The sequence below is a fragment of the Thunnus albacares genome, chromosome 23 (genome assembly GCF_914725855.1).
Source record: "Thunnus albacares chromosome 23, fThuAlb1.1, whole genome shotgun sequence".
Classification (NCBI taxonomy): Eukaryota; Metazoa; Chordata; class Actinopteri; order Scombriformes; family Scombridae; genus Thunnus; species Thunnus albacares.
In genome coordinates this window covers 9,150,136-9,166,316 of record NC_058128.1, presented here as the reverse complement: position 1 = coordinate 9,166,316, position 16,181 = coordinate 9,150,136, and the positions used below count along the sequence as shown (strand labels likewise).

The 16,181-nt window shown below is 41.3% G+C and overlaps 1 protein-coding gene across 4 annotated transcripts in view; it reads left to right on the top strand.

The window, feature by feature from the left end:
* gnptab (N-acetylglucosamine-1-phosphate transferase subunits alpha and beta) overlaps positions 1-16,181 on the top strand; it is a 28,954-nt gene that overhangs the window by 5,614 nt on the left and 7,159 nt on the right. Inside the window, exons 1-12 of one of the 4 annotated variants that reach the window (XM_044342657.1) lie at positions 4-369; positions 927-1,012; positions 1,451-1,570; positions 1,978-2,028; positions 3,024-3,226; positions 5,212-5,276; positions 5,405-5,539; positions 14,573-14,734; positions 14,844-15,023; positions 15,371-15,541; positions 15,721-15,844; positions 15,937-16,152. In XM_044342657.1, the coding sequence (XP_044198592.1) occupies positions 208-369; positions 927-1,012; positions 1,451-1,570; positions 1,978-2,028; positions 3,024-3,226; positions 5,212-5,276; positions 5,405-5,539; positions 14,573-14,734; positions 14,844-15,023; positions 15,371-15,541; positions 15,721-15,844; positions 15,937-16,152 (1,675 nt within the window). In that variant the 5' untranslated portion in view covers positions 4-207. Of the gene's footprint in view, positions 1-3; positions 370-926; positions 1,013-1,450; positions 1,571-1,977; positions 2,029-3,023; positions 3,227-5,211; positions 5,277-5,404; positions 5,540-14,572; positions 14,735-14,843; positions 15,024-15,370; positions 15,542-15,720; positions 15,845-15,936; positions 16,153-16,181 lie in introns of those variants that run through there. The other 3 variants (XM_044342655.1, XM_044342656.1, XM_044342658.1) reach the window with 3 other exon arrangements.

The following is a 16,181-nucleotide window of genomic DNA, read 5'->3' as shown; positions in this document are numbered from 1 at the left end:
CCGCCAGAGGGCGACAACGAGCTCACGTCACCGAGTCGACGTCACCGCGGCCGAGGAAGCGTGAAATGTATGGTCGATGGTTGTCATGTGTCATGCAGTGTCGCTGGCGGGTCAGCTGACAGATCCTGGTCGCCTGTGATGTTTACTTTCTTTGTTTTAGTGCGTTAACCTGCATTGTTTTTTCGCGTTTTGTTTTTTTTTGAATGAATGCAGCGCTATGCTTCGCCGAGGAGAGCCATGGTAGTCGTCAACTCGGTGCTGAAGCTGTTACAGAGGCAGACGTACACCTGTCTGTCCCACAGATATGGACTCTACCTCTGCTTTGGAGGGCTCGTCCTCATGATAGTTTCTGCTTTCCAGTTTGGAGAGGTGAGACACTTCTGTTTTTTTCCTCTCAACTTAACAGTCACACGCAACTTGCTCCGGGTTAAGCCACGTTTTTTCTTGCATCGAGACTCACCAGATTGCACTCAAAAAAATCGACTTTTTAAAACAACTTCGCTTATCAATACGTCTGTGTCCGTTGTAAATCTCTGATTGGCACAGATTACTAATCTATAGCGTCTTCTGGCAAATTCGGCAGAGTCATGAATCACTTAAGTGCATTTTATTTAAATTAAAATCTTCGAATTCCTGTTAATATACTTAATTCTCGTGGCTTGCTTACTTACAGCCCTCCACGTTGTAAGTTAATCCTTTTTCTGGAGGAAGATTTGTTATTATTTGTCATATTCTTTTTGGATATTTGTTCAATTGAAGAGTAGCTCCTAAAGACTAACCAAAAGTCTTAAAATCAAGGTACAGTATGCACATGTGAAGATGGAAAAGGGAACTGCCATGTTTTGAATGTAGTCTGGCCTGTAGGTTGTGAGTGATATTTGGACCATGTGTCCCAGGTGATTGTATCATATCTTCTCTCCATACAGGTGGTGGTGGAGTGGAGTCGGGACCAGTATCATGTGCTGTTTGACTCCTACAGAGACAACGTTGGTGGGAAATCATTCCAAAGCAGGTGAGAAGAAGACAAATGTCCTAAAGGATGATGTCTTGGACCTCCAGCAACTATATTTTTATCGCTTCACCTACCGTAGCATGCAAAATTTTCTTGGTTGGGGTTCAGAAGGGGAAAAAATGTCATCATATTCACAGATATTAATGTGAAAAAGGTATGCAAACTCCTATTCCACCCTGCAAAAAAACCTCCTTCATTCCACACAAGACTGCGTGTACCCTTCCCTTGAGAGAAATCTGAAAGAGCTGGACAAGGTGTAACCATGCATGAACAAAAACTAATTCAGACTCGCCAGTCTTTTCTATTCACATTCACCAGAGAAGGAAAGTGTGTGCCGGGGGGTGGGGGGGTGTTAGGGTGGGTAGCCGAAACGGGGTCACAGGCGTTGCAGTTTGATGACTGTCTGAGTGATATGAGTGTTTTCTCTCTCTCTTGCAGGCTCTGTCTGCCCATGCCTATTGATGTGGTGTACACATGGGTGAACGGCACAGACATGGCTCTGCTGAAGGAGCTGAAGGCAGTCAAAGAGCAACTGGAGGAGGAACAAAAAGCTCTGAGGTAGCTGTGGCTCCACAGTCTGCGTGTTATTGTCGGGGTGCAGTGGCGCTCTATGGTTAGGTAGAATTAGTGTAGGCTGTAACACGCACCTAAAAATAAGCCTTTTATTTTGCTGCAGAAAACTGGCCACAGAGTGCAAACACACTCAAGTGACTGCAGCTAGAATTAGCATACAGGCTTTAGCTGAAGCATTATCACTCTCACAGTGATTGGTTTGTTTAGACAGAGGAAGAAGGAATCATTGCATAACAGTAACACTTATTATGAGTAGAAAGTTGTGTTGTTATAATCTCTGAACTCTCTCAGCTGTTAGCATGGCCAAAAAAAGAAGAAAAAAAAGTGCAGATATTCTGTTTTTTAATATATGATTAAAAAATAATAGAAATTCACTGGTTTGTTGCACACAGGGAGCGCCTGGGGAAAAATGCGAGTGAGACAACTGAAGTGCCAAAAGACAGGTGAGTGTGATGGTCACTAAATTAGATGGATAAAACCCTCTAATCCTAATTTTATATTGTAATAGTTATACAGTATATATATTTAGTGAAGCAGTTAATATTAAGAATAAAATAAACACATTAAATGTCTGTTTTTTTGCAAATCCAGCAAATAAAATACCCAACGAATCAAAAAAGCGCATGCAAATCTAACACTGAAATAAATATTTCCTGCTGAGTGATTTGCATTTTTACCCATTAACTCAACCAGAGATTACAAAGGGATGTATAAACTGCAATAAAAATTTCAACACGTTGACTAATTTATAGGGTTTCACAGTGGACTGTCATTATCATATTGCCCAACCCTTGCACTTGAGTGTAGCCTCTAACTGCAAGTACGTCCTCAAACTGTTGAAACCCAGAGAACTAACTGTTAAAGTCACAATGAAAAAGCATCGTGAGAGGACGTTGGTTACTGATTTTGATGTTGAAACCGGATGTTGGGGTGGGTTATATGACACGAAGGCATCATTCAGAAGTGTAGGACATCAGTCATGGATTTGTTTTCCAGAAAGTAAAGGCACTAGGATATTAAGACATGATACAATCTGAATCTAATACAATTGTAAAAGAAATGCATGTTGTGGCCTGAAAAGAAATCTTACATTTCCCTCTGGCTTTACTGATAAAAAATCGCTGACAGTAGAGCTCAGGCAGCATGTTTAACCACAGCGGAGATTAGACTTCAGGGGTGATACTTCCTGTGTGTTCACCACCAAAATGTTGACAAAGGGGCCCCTTACTCATCGTCTCCCTCCTCCTTTTTGTTAAGATTAAAAACCCATCCGAGCAGAGGTGCTTGATGCAACATTTTCCGCAAAAGGAAACTGTTTGCTGAATGTGTGAACTTGACTAATATCATTCCTATGATTAAGTATTTAGTGCAAAACCACAAAGTTAGAGGACATGGCCGTTTGAGTGTTTTTTTGTTTTTTTTTTGTTGTCGTTGTCAGTGTGAAGCCAGAATGCCTGCTGTCCCACTGCATCATAGCGCCCATGCTGGCCCTGGATCCCGCTCTGCCGGCCAACGTTACAATCAAAGAGCTGCCGTCGCTCTCTCCCTCGTTCTCCGCGGCCAAGGAGCTGCTGCTGATGAACAGACCCTTCCACCCGTCCACCACCGTGTCTGTGGTTGTCTTCCATTCGCAGGCCGACGGTAAAGCCGCACAAAAGAACGCAGAGAGTTTGTGTTAAATCATCAGACTGGATCAAAGCGTTTCCGGCAACAATCAGAGATATAATTTGGCAGGAAAAGGATGCTCCAAAAAAAACAAACAACGATTCCAAGCAGAGAGATGGAAGAGATTCTGCTTGGAAAGCAATAAAAATCATGAGGAGTGTGATCTGAACCCAGCAGGCAGATTATCACCGAGACATGAAACATTATTTACAGTGCAAAAGATGGTATTTGAACTATGATGAATAAGTAACCAGAATAGGAGGGTGTGGCAGCGGTGGAGGAGAAATCTGCATCACCAGTAACAGTAGCAGCATTAATGATTAGTAGAGTGAAAACGTGAGTGTGGGTTGGACGACGAAACACAATTAAAACAGCCACTTTAAATCCCTAAAGCAGCTTAATATTTCTGCTTCATCAGTGTGCAAAGTGTCGAACGTGACAAAAATAATTAACCATTCAAAGCACCTTCAGTCGTTTTCAAGGAACCAGCGAAGTGGACTGACAGCACAGCCGCAGTGCAACACTGTGGTTTTTCAAGAAACGTCATTTAGGTTTATGTTCCTGTACAAACCAGCGGTGTACTGCAATATCAGCAGAGTAGGAAAATAACCCACGTATGCGAGCTGTCAGAACATAATAACAGCCTCGTTGTTGACTTGTTTGCATATTATTTTTACTATTATTATCTTAAGCCATCTGGTGTTGATGGTTTGCATGACTTCAGTATTGCAAGTGAACTAATTTGATGGTTCTTTTCTGTCTCCTCTGAGGCTCGTTATCTTAAAATATTCCCAATCCTGTGGCGTTGAACTATATTTAAAGTCACCCTCCAGTCAGATGTTTTACTTCTTGTTCCTCCAGTTTGATGTTTGAGCTTCACCGTGCAGAATGATGTATGTGTTGAGTTTCACTTTCCGTGCGAGGCAGCTGGATTCGCAAGGTCACGCAAGAAACTGTCTCGTCAGGCTTCTAGTTATGTGCCTGTAGCTGTAACCAACGGTGGTGACATCAAGAAGTTAGTACATGACAGACAGACGGTTCAACCAATCACCTGCCAAGTATTTATTTGAAAGTGTTTTCCAAACAGTTTCCGAGGACGCTTTCTCAGATGGTTCTGTGTAACAAAACCATCTGGCGCGTCAGGTTAGAGTTTCACATCAGAAGGCTGTTTTCACATTTATCTGCTGAAAGTGGAACGTTTCTCTCTGTCTTAAGACGTGTACCTACAAGCATGATTTGTGACATCACACCCAGTTTGGAGCACATGGTGGTCCGGTATGCAACTTACACAAGAATGTAATGTGGAAACTTGCAGCCTTTAGTACACAAACACTGAGAATGGACTTCTCAGGGAAGTAGGAGACATCTTGTGTCTGGCAGTTAAACTTCTGATATGAATAATACTTCATATTCATAGATTCTGGATTTTTTTTTTAATGAGGGAGAAGGAGTAGACGTCATTTTCAGGATTTTTAACATTTACAGTAACTGAACTTTTTTTTTTGGTGGGGAAAAACGTGTCGAACACAATTTATTTTTCCAAGCAGAGGATCTTTACACGTCCTAAAACATTTTCTAGAGGGGATCTGTAAGCAGGCAAGTTGACCAAGAGCACATTTTTATTTGCAGAGGGGATGTTGAGGGAATTAGAAAAGTATTCACATCTGTAGTTGTTCACAACAGGGAGTTGCTTGTCTGCTGCAACACTTACTTGTTCAGCATCTTTCTCAGGAACAGTGTGACGTTAGCTGTTGACAAAGTATCACTCATTCATTGTAGTCCACTCACATTTTCCATTCAGCCTGTTTAATGACATAAGAAAATCTGTGTTCACAAGTGTTAAACCTTTAACATTAATTCTATACTGCTACTTTATGTACTGCTACTTTATGTATGTAAATGAAACATCTGCATGCATAAAAACATATTAAAAAAAATGCTTTATGAATTGATTTTTACAGCTGAAAAAGCCTATACAGATGTGTCCAGAGAAGACCAGAAATTCACAGTGTCCAGATGTTACTTGGTGAGTTTATAACTGTCACGTTAACCCTTCAATGCACATTATACTCAATCAATAAATGAATCATGAAAGACAGAGACCGTGGTGTTTAAACATCAGGTGTTAATTGTACTTGTTTGTTTGCTTTCCAGACGACAGATAAAGAGGCTCCAGGTCTGATCCGCATGCAGGCGCTGGCCTATCTGAGCGGCTTCCCGGCATCCTTCAAGGAGACGGAGCAGCTGAGAGTCAAACTGCCTTCTGTCATAACCAATAAGATCAAACAGGTAAACATTTTTTTATTATTATTATTCTTTTTTCAGCAATAAGAACCAAGTTCAAAGCTTGTATTTTTGCTTAAATTGTCACTGGTGAGAATAAACCTTTAACCGCTGTGATGCTGAAGAGATTTGTTGTTAATTAGAGGAACTATTTTTCATTCATTGTAAATTTTAGCATTAAGTATGTGTGAAAAGGTTGCACCTCTTACTTTTCACATAGATCTATTTCCCAACTGGTATGTTTTTTTTGCGTCTTAACTTTTCTGTTAATATGTTAATTTATCAGCCACATTACACAGATAACAGAATACAGGTTTCAGTTGACTAGTTTGTTATTTTTGTGATGTGGTTTTTTGTTTTGTTTTTTTTCATTTTTTTTGTGGTGGTAGGCAGATCTTATCAGTGATAGTGACAGCAGGTGTGCATCATTAGGGGCTCTAAGCAGTGAGTCAGAAAGCTCTGTTAAGTTGAGATAGGAAGGATAAAACTGTTCTGTGTAGTTTGGTGCATTCATGGCTGTGCATAGAAAACTGTGATTGTCTGCAGGAATAGAAATTCTACATCAGTGTTGCTCTATATGCTTTGAAAGCTTCGTATCAGTGTAGCTCTTTGATAACAAACATCACATTTTTTGCACTTACTCCTGCCTCGGCAACATCCCTTTGAAAGATTTCCAGTGCCAAACAACATCTTCTGCCCCTTTTATAAGAGGTTGAGACACTACGATGTGTCGGTTCTTGCACTGAATCTCGTGGGTTCGTTAAAATCGCTGAGGTTCATCCGTTGTGTCTGTGGCAAACTTTGACTTAAAAGCCGTTTTTGGCTCTTATATTTTACATCAAATGCAGCTTAGGAACATACTAAAATGTATTTAAAAAAGTAATTGATTGATTGATGAATAATATCAGTGAAAGATCTCTTTTGATGCATTTTCTTCCTAAAGTTAATCTGGGAAAATGTTAAAAATTAGTTTTATCAAGTGTCTGATAAGGGCTGTGTTTTTAAGTTGTATTTAACACAGCAGGTGGCAGAGTTGCACACATAATAAATATAAACACTCAACTCTTTTAGCTTTGTTTTATGAATTATTACTTACTCGATGCAGACAATGAGTTATTATTATTTCCTCAAGGTTTTTCGGAAACGGTGTCATCACACATCACAGCAATGACATAAACGGCAGCTTTAACATAACTGACTTGGCCACAAGATGTCACCCTCAGAGCGTCCTAACACACAGTGCTGATGGATGTGGCTACATCATTATTACTACAGGACATACAGCAGGGTCCACAAGTATGAGACCACTTTCCCATTCACTGGAATAGGAAAGTGGTCCCTACTGTATACTGGATATATTTGTGTGTTCACAAATTAAGGTTTTGATCTTTTTATATATCATAGGATTGTAATCTAAGAAAGTCACACAAGTCAGCTCCTCCTTGGAGCGGAGGTTGCTCCGTCCTGCTAAATAAGGGCTTTTTCTATTTTAAACAGTTATGTTGTGATGTGGATAAAGGGGCCCTTGTTTAGCTCGGCGGCTGACGGTCGGCCTATCTAATAATTTTCTCTAATCAGAACTCTTTATATTTTGAGAGGGAGGAATGCCACTAACGAGTGCGGATTACTATGAAATAATCAAAGAAAACAAAGCTGTGCAGCCTGGAGCTGCGTCACCCCGTCACACCACCAGACACACAGGAAGGGCCGGGCATGAGTCAACCGTCTGTCCTGTCTGATAATACACTCACATGGCCGATTAGAAGAAAGGGGAGATGATTTAGATCTTTAGGGCTTTTGTAACAGCCTGCAAAACAGAGGTGTTGTACAAAAGGTTTACAGTATCTGTGGCTCCTTAAGGGGCCTTAAAACCCCTTAAAAAACTGCAGCCAATGTTTTATAACATAATATAACAATGATTTTTTTTTTATATAAATATAAATGCAGTGATTCATAGCAGACATTTTAACTTGTCAGATACAGTTGTAACTAATAACATCATTGGCTGTTACACTGAATTGCAATGATTGCTGAGACTGAGCCATCGTTAATGTCATTAGTAACACCTGTGCTCTTACTGCTTTTATAAGTCGAGCTGTCTGTCTGCTGTAAAAAAAAAAAAAAAAAAAAAAAAAAAAAAGGTCCATGACCCTGATTTATATGAGAACTATAAAGAAGTGAGAAAAAGTTATCAAGATGTCAATTAGCAAAACAGCCTGTAAAATACAAGATGATGTTATGACGAGGAAGGAAAGAGAAGCCGATGACGCTCATGAAGTGAACATGTCGGTCAAATCCAACAAGTTAATTTTCTTTTCTCTTCTGCAAACCAGAAACTAGTGAGAGAGGTTTATGAAAAGAATCATGCACTTTGTGTTTTTGATATTTTGATATTCGTTATATTGTTGTTATTTGTTTCCCAAGTAAAAAAAAAAAAAAGCAGTTGATATAAATGCAACCAATTTATGACTCAGGGGGTGTGAATTTTTTCCATCTTGTAAAAGAGGGTATGACAGATAAGAGTGTGGGAACCACTGATATCGTATGTGATTAAGAAAACAGATATGGGAAAAAGTAAATATATGAGAATAAATGACAGTAAAAAAATCATAAAAAGCAAAAAATAGAAAATTCAGAGGAAACGGCAAAATTAGTTAAAAATAACTGAATAAATAAGCACATTTTTATCGGTTAACAGTTTGTCCATATATGATGTTTGTCAGTTCGGGACTATATTAGTCACTGTAGTCTTTGTATTTTAAATGGATACAGTCCATGTTTGGCAAATCCTCAGTGGTGTTATTTTTCCTGGATTTATAAATAAACCGTCCTTAGGTTAAGCAAGGAGATAAATAAATAAATACATATATTTATCCATATAACTGCTGTCTTATTAGAGTCAGTTTTGTGGGTTTTCCCAGAACACAGCAAGCTTTTTTTTTTCTGTTTTGCAAGCAGAAAACAAAAACACAGCACTTTTTTTTTTTCTTTCATACACAAAGAAACATACCCAGCAAAATCATAACCAACAACACGTGAAATACAACATATCACCTTCTTCTAAAAAGCTTCGGTACACTTTCTACCAAGACATGAAGATGACCTCAGGCATGATTGACATGCTAATTACTCTTTTAACTTCTCCTTCCTGCCTTGAAGATCTGTCATCTTTTCCTTTTTCTCTTGTATTTACCTTCATTATTGACACTAGACTGCACATACTGTATATAATAGTTACAAATTTAACTGTTTGTGAGCAGAAGCGGGTGAAGAAGCAGCTACTATGAACCTCAGTAGAGTCCAAATCACCGTATGTGATGATATGTAGGTTAACAATGCTTGACCTACATGTCATCATCGAGCCCAGTTGTCCCATCATTCCCTGCATTTGCGCCCAGGTTTCGCCGCGGTGTAGCATGGTCGGTCATGTGATAATAACCGGCGGTATTCGGGGCTGTAACCTAAGCTGGCATTGCGGGGGTTAACATTAGAACAACTGTTTGGAGTGGCGCGGCGCCAGCCAGCACGCTGAAAAAGGTCATCAGGCTTTTACTGACCTTCCCTGCACTCTTGGACACACCCTGTCATCTCACATGGTTATTTACACCCGGTCTTACCTGTTCCGCGTCCTCAGGCGATGGAGTCATAAGTTTTGATATTTTATAAGGGGAGCAGGCTGGAAGAGGTGTCGGGAGTAGAGATGATACACGGACATATGAAGCTCCAGCTGAGAGCCAACGAACCAGGATGGAAAGTGTGTGTGTTTGGCGTTTAGGGGGGCCGCGCATATTCTCGGTACGTGGGCCAAAAAACGGCGCACAGGTTGGATTTCAAGGTGTTTCCCGGTGCGGCCGGGCCGATTCTGTGAAAGAGGGATGATGTGCATAGTGCGGAGGGAGAGGTTCAGCAGTGAGAGGCGGTCGGTATTTATAGCTGGTGTTAGACCGAGCGCTATGGTGATGAAAGCTGCCCCACAACCCCTATCATCTGCCCCGTGCTGTCGCCCGTCCAGTCCTGGCCCCCCACTCATGTGTTTGTGTACAAGCCTGCTGATGTGTTTATATTATAGCATATATTTTTATGTGTTCGAGAGGCCCGTGAGTTTCCGTGCGATGTCTCGTCTCCGCCATGAAGCAAGATCCCGAAGTTTCGTCATGTATCGCACACATATCACTTATGCAACATGTGCAGGGTGTCATAAGACTCTTAAGACTGTGTTAATAAAAGCTTGTGAGCAACAGATTAAGAGTAAAAATAAGAATTAGAAAAAGGATAATGTCAATAATGTCACAGTTGTGAGGCAAACCGTACAATAAACCTTTTCTACACGCCTGATTGCAAACATGCAAATATGCAGGGCGCTGGCTGCCTCGTTGTGTTGACATAATAAAATGAGCTGTAGTGCATTCAAGATTATCATCTGAGCTGCCGATTATATTCTTGATTACTAGATTCATTGTTTATTTTACAAAATGTCATAAAAAATAGTGAAAAATGTCATCAGACTTTCTCAGAGCCCAAGATGATCTTCAAATAGCAAAGACATTCAATTTACTGTTGTGTAAAACAAAGAGAAGCAGCAAACCTTCACGTTTTTTTGCATTTTTGCCTGAAAAATCGTTCTTGTTATTATAATTGTTGCCCTGTTGATTTGATTAATGGATTATTTCAGCTCTGGATGATAACGTTCACTCGAGTAGGGAAGAGAAAGGAGTTAAATTTGTAGAAATTCACAGATAAATAATCACATTTGCATTATGTCTGGAATCAGATGAGTTCAATATATTTTTTCAGCCAGTCTAATATGTGGATTGATCGGTTGTCACACTCACATCCGGGGTGTCTGTGGCTCAGGAGGTGGAGCGGGTCGTCCGCTAATTGGAAGATCGGCCGTTCGATCCCCGGCTCCTCCAGTCTGCATCTTGAAGTGTCTTTAGGCAAGATACTGACCCCCACGTTGCTCCTGATGACTGCACCAGTGGTGTGTGTGTGAGTGTGTGTGTGTGCGTTAGATTAGATCCTGATGAGCAGGTTCTGCCATCAGTGTATGAATGTGTGTGTGTGAATTGGTGAATGTTGACATGTATTGTAAAGTGCTTTGAGTGGTCGGAAGACTAGAAAAGGCGTTATATAAATGCAGCCCATTTACATCCCAGATGTCTATTAAGAGAACACTAGATGGCTTACAGCATTATTTCAAGATTCAGACCAGTTTAAAACTATACAAAGAGAAAAACAACACTGCATTTTTTAAAAAAGACTCTGTCATGCTGTCACATCATTAAAATTCGGTACATCTGCTCCACTAGTCCTCACCTCTCGACCCGACAGGCGACGCGGGATGATGAAAGCTGGCTTCATCTCAGACGTATCTGCCCTCTGCGCTGCGTCACGCTGCTACAACATCTCCATCCATCTGCTTACAGAGATCACTCACCACGCGGTTAATTGGTTTACACACAGTGTCAACTCAATTTCGCTATAGTAATTTCATTTTCTTTCGCCTCCGCAGTGACACACAGTCCACGGCGATCGTGGTTTAAAATATGTCGAGAGTAAAACTCACACGGGACATTTTAATCTTGCGGTGATTAATAACTTGAGGTGCTGCCTGGAGGACAGTTAACTTAGTGTGTTCTTATTCAACAATAAATTAAAACAGCTGTATACATTATGAAAAAGTGCAGATCATCTTTCCCTCGACTCTACCTCACTCCTGACATACTGCTCTGTTCTGCTTTGTTTTTCTGCAGCAGCTTTCTCTTTGCAGATGAGACATGAAGGGGTCCCTTTAAAATAAACACTAACATTTAATTAATCGTCCACCTCTTTTTGAAACTGTCTGTCTTCCAGGACAACATTTTGGTGTGGGTTGTCCTGTCGGTAAATCAGAGAGCTGTTAATCACAGCTGAAGTGTTCATATTGACATGCTGCGCAGTTCGTTGCTAGCTAAATGTTAACATGAGACCACAAAAACAACCACAAGTGATAATTATGGGATTATGCTGAATATAAAAACCTACTGTAACAGTATCCCAAGTGGTCAGGAGCCATAAAGTCTAATAGTCATAACACAGCGACCATAAACTACTGGTCATATCAGATTAAGTGAGGCTGTAGCAACAAAACCCCTCCATATACTGAATTGAGGAACTGTGCTTTAAATTGCATATGAATTCAACTTTTCATCTGTAAGAGGCGGTGTGTGATATCTCTTCTTTCAAAAGTTCCACAGTCTTGTTTTTGTTTGGGTTTTTTTTGACAGTTTTTGTCCTCAGACTTTGCAGCCTTGTTAGAAAATTGAATCATTACTATGAATGATTACAACAAATAAAAGACTAAGCAAATAAAAGATCTTTGAGTCGGATGTAAACAATAAAATCTAATCATGTTTAAAGCTGGTACCTGTAACTTTTATCTCCCCCTTGTGGCAGTGAGAGTATAAAGGGCGGCGCTCGGCTGTGATTGCCTAACACAGACATGCTCTTATGTACACTTGGAATGACAGGCACACCGAGAGAGCCAGTAAAGACGGATTTGTCCCATTATGCCCGATGATGGCCAGTACACCACTGGCCATAACCTTCTGTTGCGGCTGTAAAACGGTGGATAACTTGTTTTGTGCGCCACACAACCCCCACAAAATGACTCATTTCACTATCAGAATTCGAGCCGTTTGGTCCGATATCATTTGGAAAGTATAGAAGAGCCGCGCGATTAACGGCCAGCGCGGGAATGTCACGCCAGACATGACACTTAAAAACTCTTTATACTGTGAAATACAGACAGATTTATCTGGCAGTGATAGGCTCAATCAGCATTGTGTGAACTCGTTCGGCAAGGGCTTGAACATAACGGACGTTCCTTTATATGTAAAAGTTCTGCAGGTTTAATGTCTTGACCCCTGAATTAGAATTAGATAAAATGTCACAAAACTGCAAAAACCCAGAGCCCAAACCCCAAAATATTAAATTTACAATGATCTAAAACAGAGAAGCTGCAACCAGAGAACATTTGGCATCTTCACTTAATTAAAAAAATTAAACCATGAGCCTATAATAAATCTGTATCTATCTATAATGAAAATTGTTACCAACTGATAGATAAATAGAAATGATAGTTTCAGTGCATGTAAAACGATTTTGTGACATTGTGACCTAGTAAATGAACAGGTTCGAGTGTGAGCCCGTGTGCATAAAATAGTTTGCGTCAGTCCGCTGCCTGTGTGAAGCCACCACATGCACCTCTGCTTTGTGTGCGTGTGTCAGAGCATTATCAGGACTATAAACAGAGCTATAATAAAGATGGCAATGTGATCCAGGACTTGCTTTTCTCCTGGCTAGACCTTGCCGGGTTCATAAGTCCCGGCTAATCCTCACCTAAAAACAGTAGCTGAGAAAATCGGACGAGTCAAGGCAGAACACGAGCTCATGGGAGACGTTTAGGGGTCTGTGGTGGATGATGATGATGATGGAGGGGGGGGCGAGGGGGGGTGAATCTTTTCCAGGGAAGCTTAGAGTTTAAGAGATGAGAGAGGAGGGACAGATGGTTTGAAACGGCGCAAGGCCAGGGATATCTCTCTCTCTCTCTCTCTCTCTCTCTCTCACATGCATCACGTTAACACACAGAGCTCCTCAATGCCTCACATAGCCCCGCCGAGATCAGACAGAGAGCCCACCTCCATGTGACCCCCGTGGAGAAGATGACATCACAGAATTTTCCGAACTCTGGCCTATCTAAACACACACACACACACGTGCGCGCGTTTCCTTGCTATTCGGATTCAAGGCTACAGCAGCCAGGGCCGATGCCTCCACGCAAACATCATATGTGCTTTGAGTTTGACCCCTGTGGCTGGAGGTCACTGTTGAACCCAAATAACATTCATCCTGTCATCTCCATCCTTTATAAATATTCCTGCCCAACGGCATTAAAGTCTCTAATTCGTGTAGCTGAGAAAACATCTGAGAAACTGCTGCGAAGGATTTTCCCACAGTGCATGTTGCGGTGACTTAAAGGGGGCACTGCAAAGTTCGTTTATATGGCTTTGGGAGGACTAAACAGCAAATAAAAACATTAGAGTGATGTCTTCTTTCACTCTGGAGGAGCTTTGTCATGTCTGAGAAAATTACGCAATATAGATATTCTATCGTTCGATTCACTTGGACTGAGTTTGGAGACAACAAATATTAATACAGTCAAGGATCACTGCACACGTTGATCCGTCTAAACCAGCAAAATCAACTAGAAGCAAACTGTTGATGAAACAATCTCACCGCAAGGTCTGATAGTAGCTCTTCTGGAGCAAACAATCTTCCCTAAGCGGATGGTTAGTTGTCATGTAGTTGTAGCACAAATGTCCCTTTTAAGGACTTTAAAGTTTGTTGTCGACCTTGGAAACAGCAGCTGACAAAAACGATCTCACCTCAAGTTCAACTCCAAGTCAGTCGTTTATCATTTGCTTAAGAAAAACATTAGCCGACACATTGTAAATAAATATATGAAAGACGATCCAAAAACTCAGACATTATAAATCTTTCAGTAGCACCTTTTTAATCCCCCTCAAAGTACTCTCCGTCTCCCATTCCTGGAAACGTTTCCTGTGGTCATCTGTGTCACCAGAGCCTCCTGTGATTCTTTTTTATTTTTCCCCTGGATTTCTTCCACGGTGGTGAATCTTCTCTCTTTCAGTCCCAATTTTAGTGTCACCAAGCTGTAAACATATGCTACCCAGTGGCAAATCTGATAACTACACCCTGCTCCTGTGCTATCAATTGTTTCTGGAGTTTTCTGGGAACATTCAGTGCTGACCAGTTTGCCTCTAATTGAACATAGATTTTTTTTAAACCAGTTAAAGAAGGGTAAATGTATTAATGGTTTACTGTGTTGAGAGTTTGCAGCTTCCAGGTAGGGAGGGTCTAAGAGTCAGCATATCTCAGGCTTTGTTGCATTGATTTTGACCATTCTTTTCTCAAATTTGTCTTTAACAAGTCCCCCAACTTTCTTTTTAACTGTATGTTTGTCTATTTGTCCCTCAGTTTGAGTTGTACTCGGAGGCCAGCATCGCCCTGCTCCACCTTAATAGCCCGCAGGACTTCACCGATCTGACCCAGCAGGCTAAAAAGAACCTGACGCTGGATGGGAATGAGTTAACCATCAGTCCTGGCTACTTGTTCTGGGACCTCACTGCCATCTCACAAGTACGACTGGTGCCTCCCGTCTCTCATGCGCAGCAAGAGATTGAGTCTGAGTGTCTCAAACCATCACTGTGACCTTTAAATATAATCAATTATTTCCTCTTCTCTTCAGTCTAAACAGGACGAAGACGTCTCAGCCAGCCGATTCGAGGACAACGAGGAGCTCCGCTACTCGCTGCGCTCTGTGGAGAGACACGCCCCCTGGGTGAGACACATCTTCATCGTCACTAACGGGCAGATTCCCTCCTGGCTCAACCTGGATAACCCACGAGTTACGGTTGTCACACATCAGGTAAAATTTAAGCTTTGACTTCTCTCACACTCAGCTGCACTGTTTATTAGGCATTGAGAGGCTTTTTACTGACTGTTTACTTTATGTTATGTATTAAATTTAAAGAGCAAAGAGAAAGATAACAAAACAATTACAGAACTTCTTTCAAGTGTATTTTGTCATATTGGCTAAAAATGTGTGTTATATTTATATTAAATTAAAAATTCTGAATTTATTTGAGCACAAGTTGTACACAGTCAAATTAGTAAGCTGATTTGATTTTCTTGAGTATCTTATAAGGTAACATACTGAAAATTATACGCATAACTTCTTATATTTATGCACAAATGTCTTTCTCTGACTTACAGGATATCTTCCTGAACAACAGCCACCTTCCCACCTTCAGCTCCCCTGCTATAGAGACCCACATCCATCGCATCCCGGGGCTCTCCCAGAAGTTTATATACCTCAACGACGACGTGATGTTTGGCAAAGACGTCTGGCCGGACGACTTTTACAGCCACTCGAAGGGACAGAAGGTGCGCACACTACTTCCAAACCCTCTTAAAAAGGAGTTTAGTCTGAAATTTGTGCAGCAGTTTTCTGGTTAAATACAATATACAGTATGTTACAGTTCTTCAGTATTCTCCTCAATACAAAATCAACACGAAAGGCTTTTTGAATTTGGCATGAGTCTCTTCTCTTCGCTTCCCTGCAGGTGTATCTCACCTGGCCTGTTCCCAACTGTGCTGAGGGCTGCCCGGGATCCTGGATCAAAGATGGGTACTGCGACAAGGCTTGCAACAACTCTGCCTGTGACTGGGATGGAGGAGACTGCTCAGGTAAAAGAGATCAGCACCTGTCAGATCTCCTGTATAAATCAGATCATTTGTGACATCTCTAATAAGCTTTTCCCTTCCTTTTTGTCTGACAGGTGCAGCGGGGAGCAGTCGGTTCGCAGCTGGGGTCGGTGTCGGTGGGCCCGGTGGAGCTGGTGCACAGGTGTGGCAGTTTGGAGGTGGTCTAGGTGGTCTGGGGGGGACGTCCTACTGTAATCAAGGCTGTGCCAACTCCTGGCTAGCAGACAAGTTCTGTGACCAAGCCTGCAATGTACTCGCCTGTGGTTATGATGTAGGCGACTGTGGCCAAGGTGAGTTTAAACCAAATTCATATAATAAT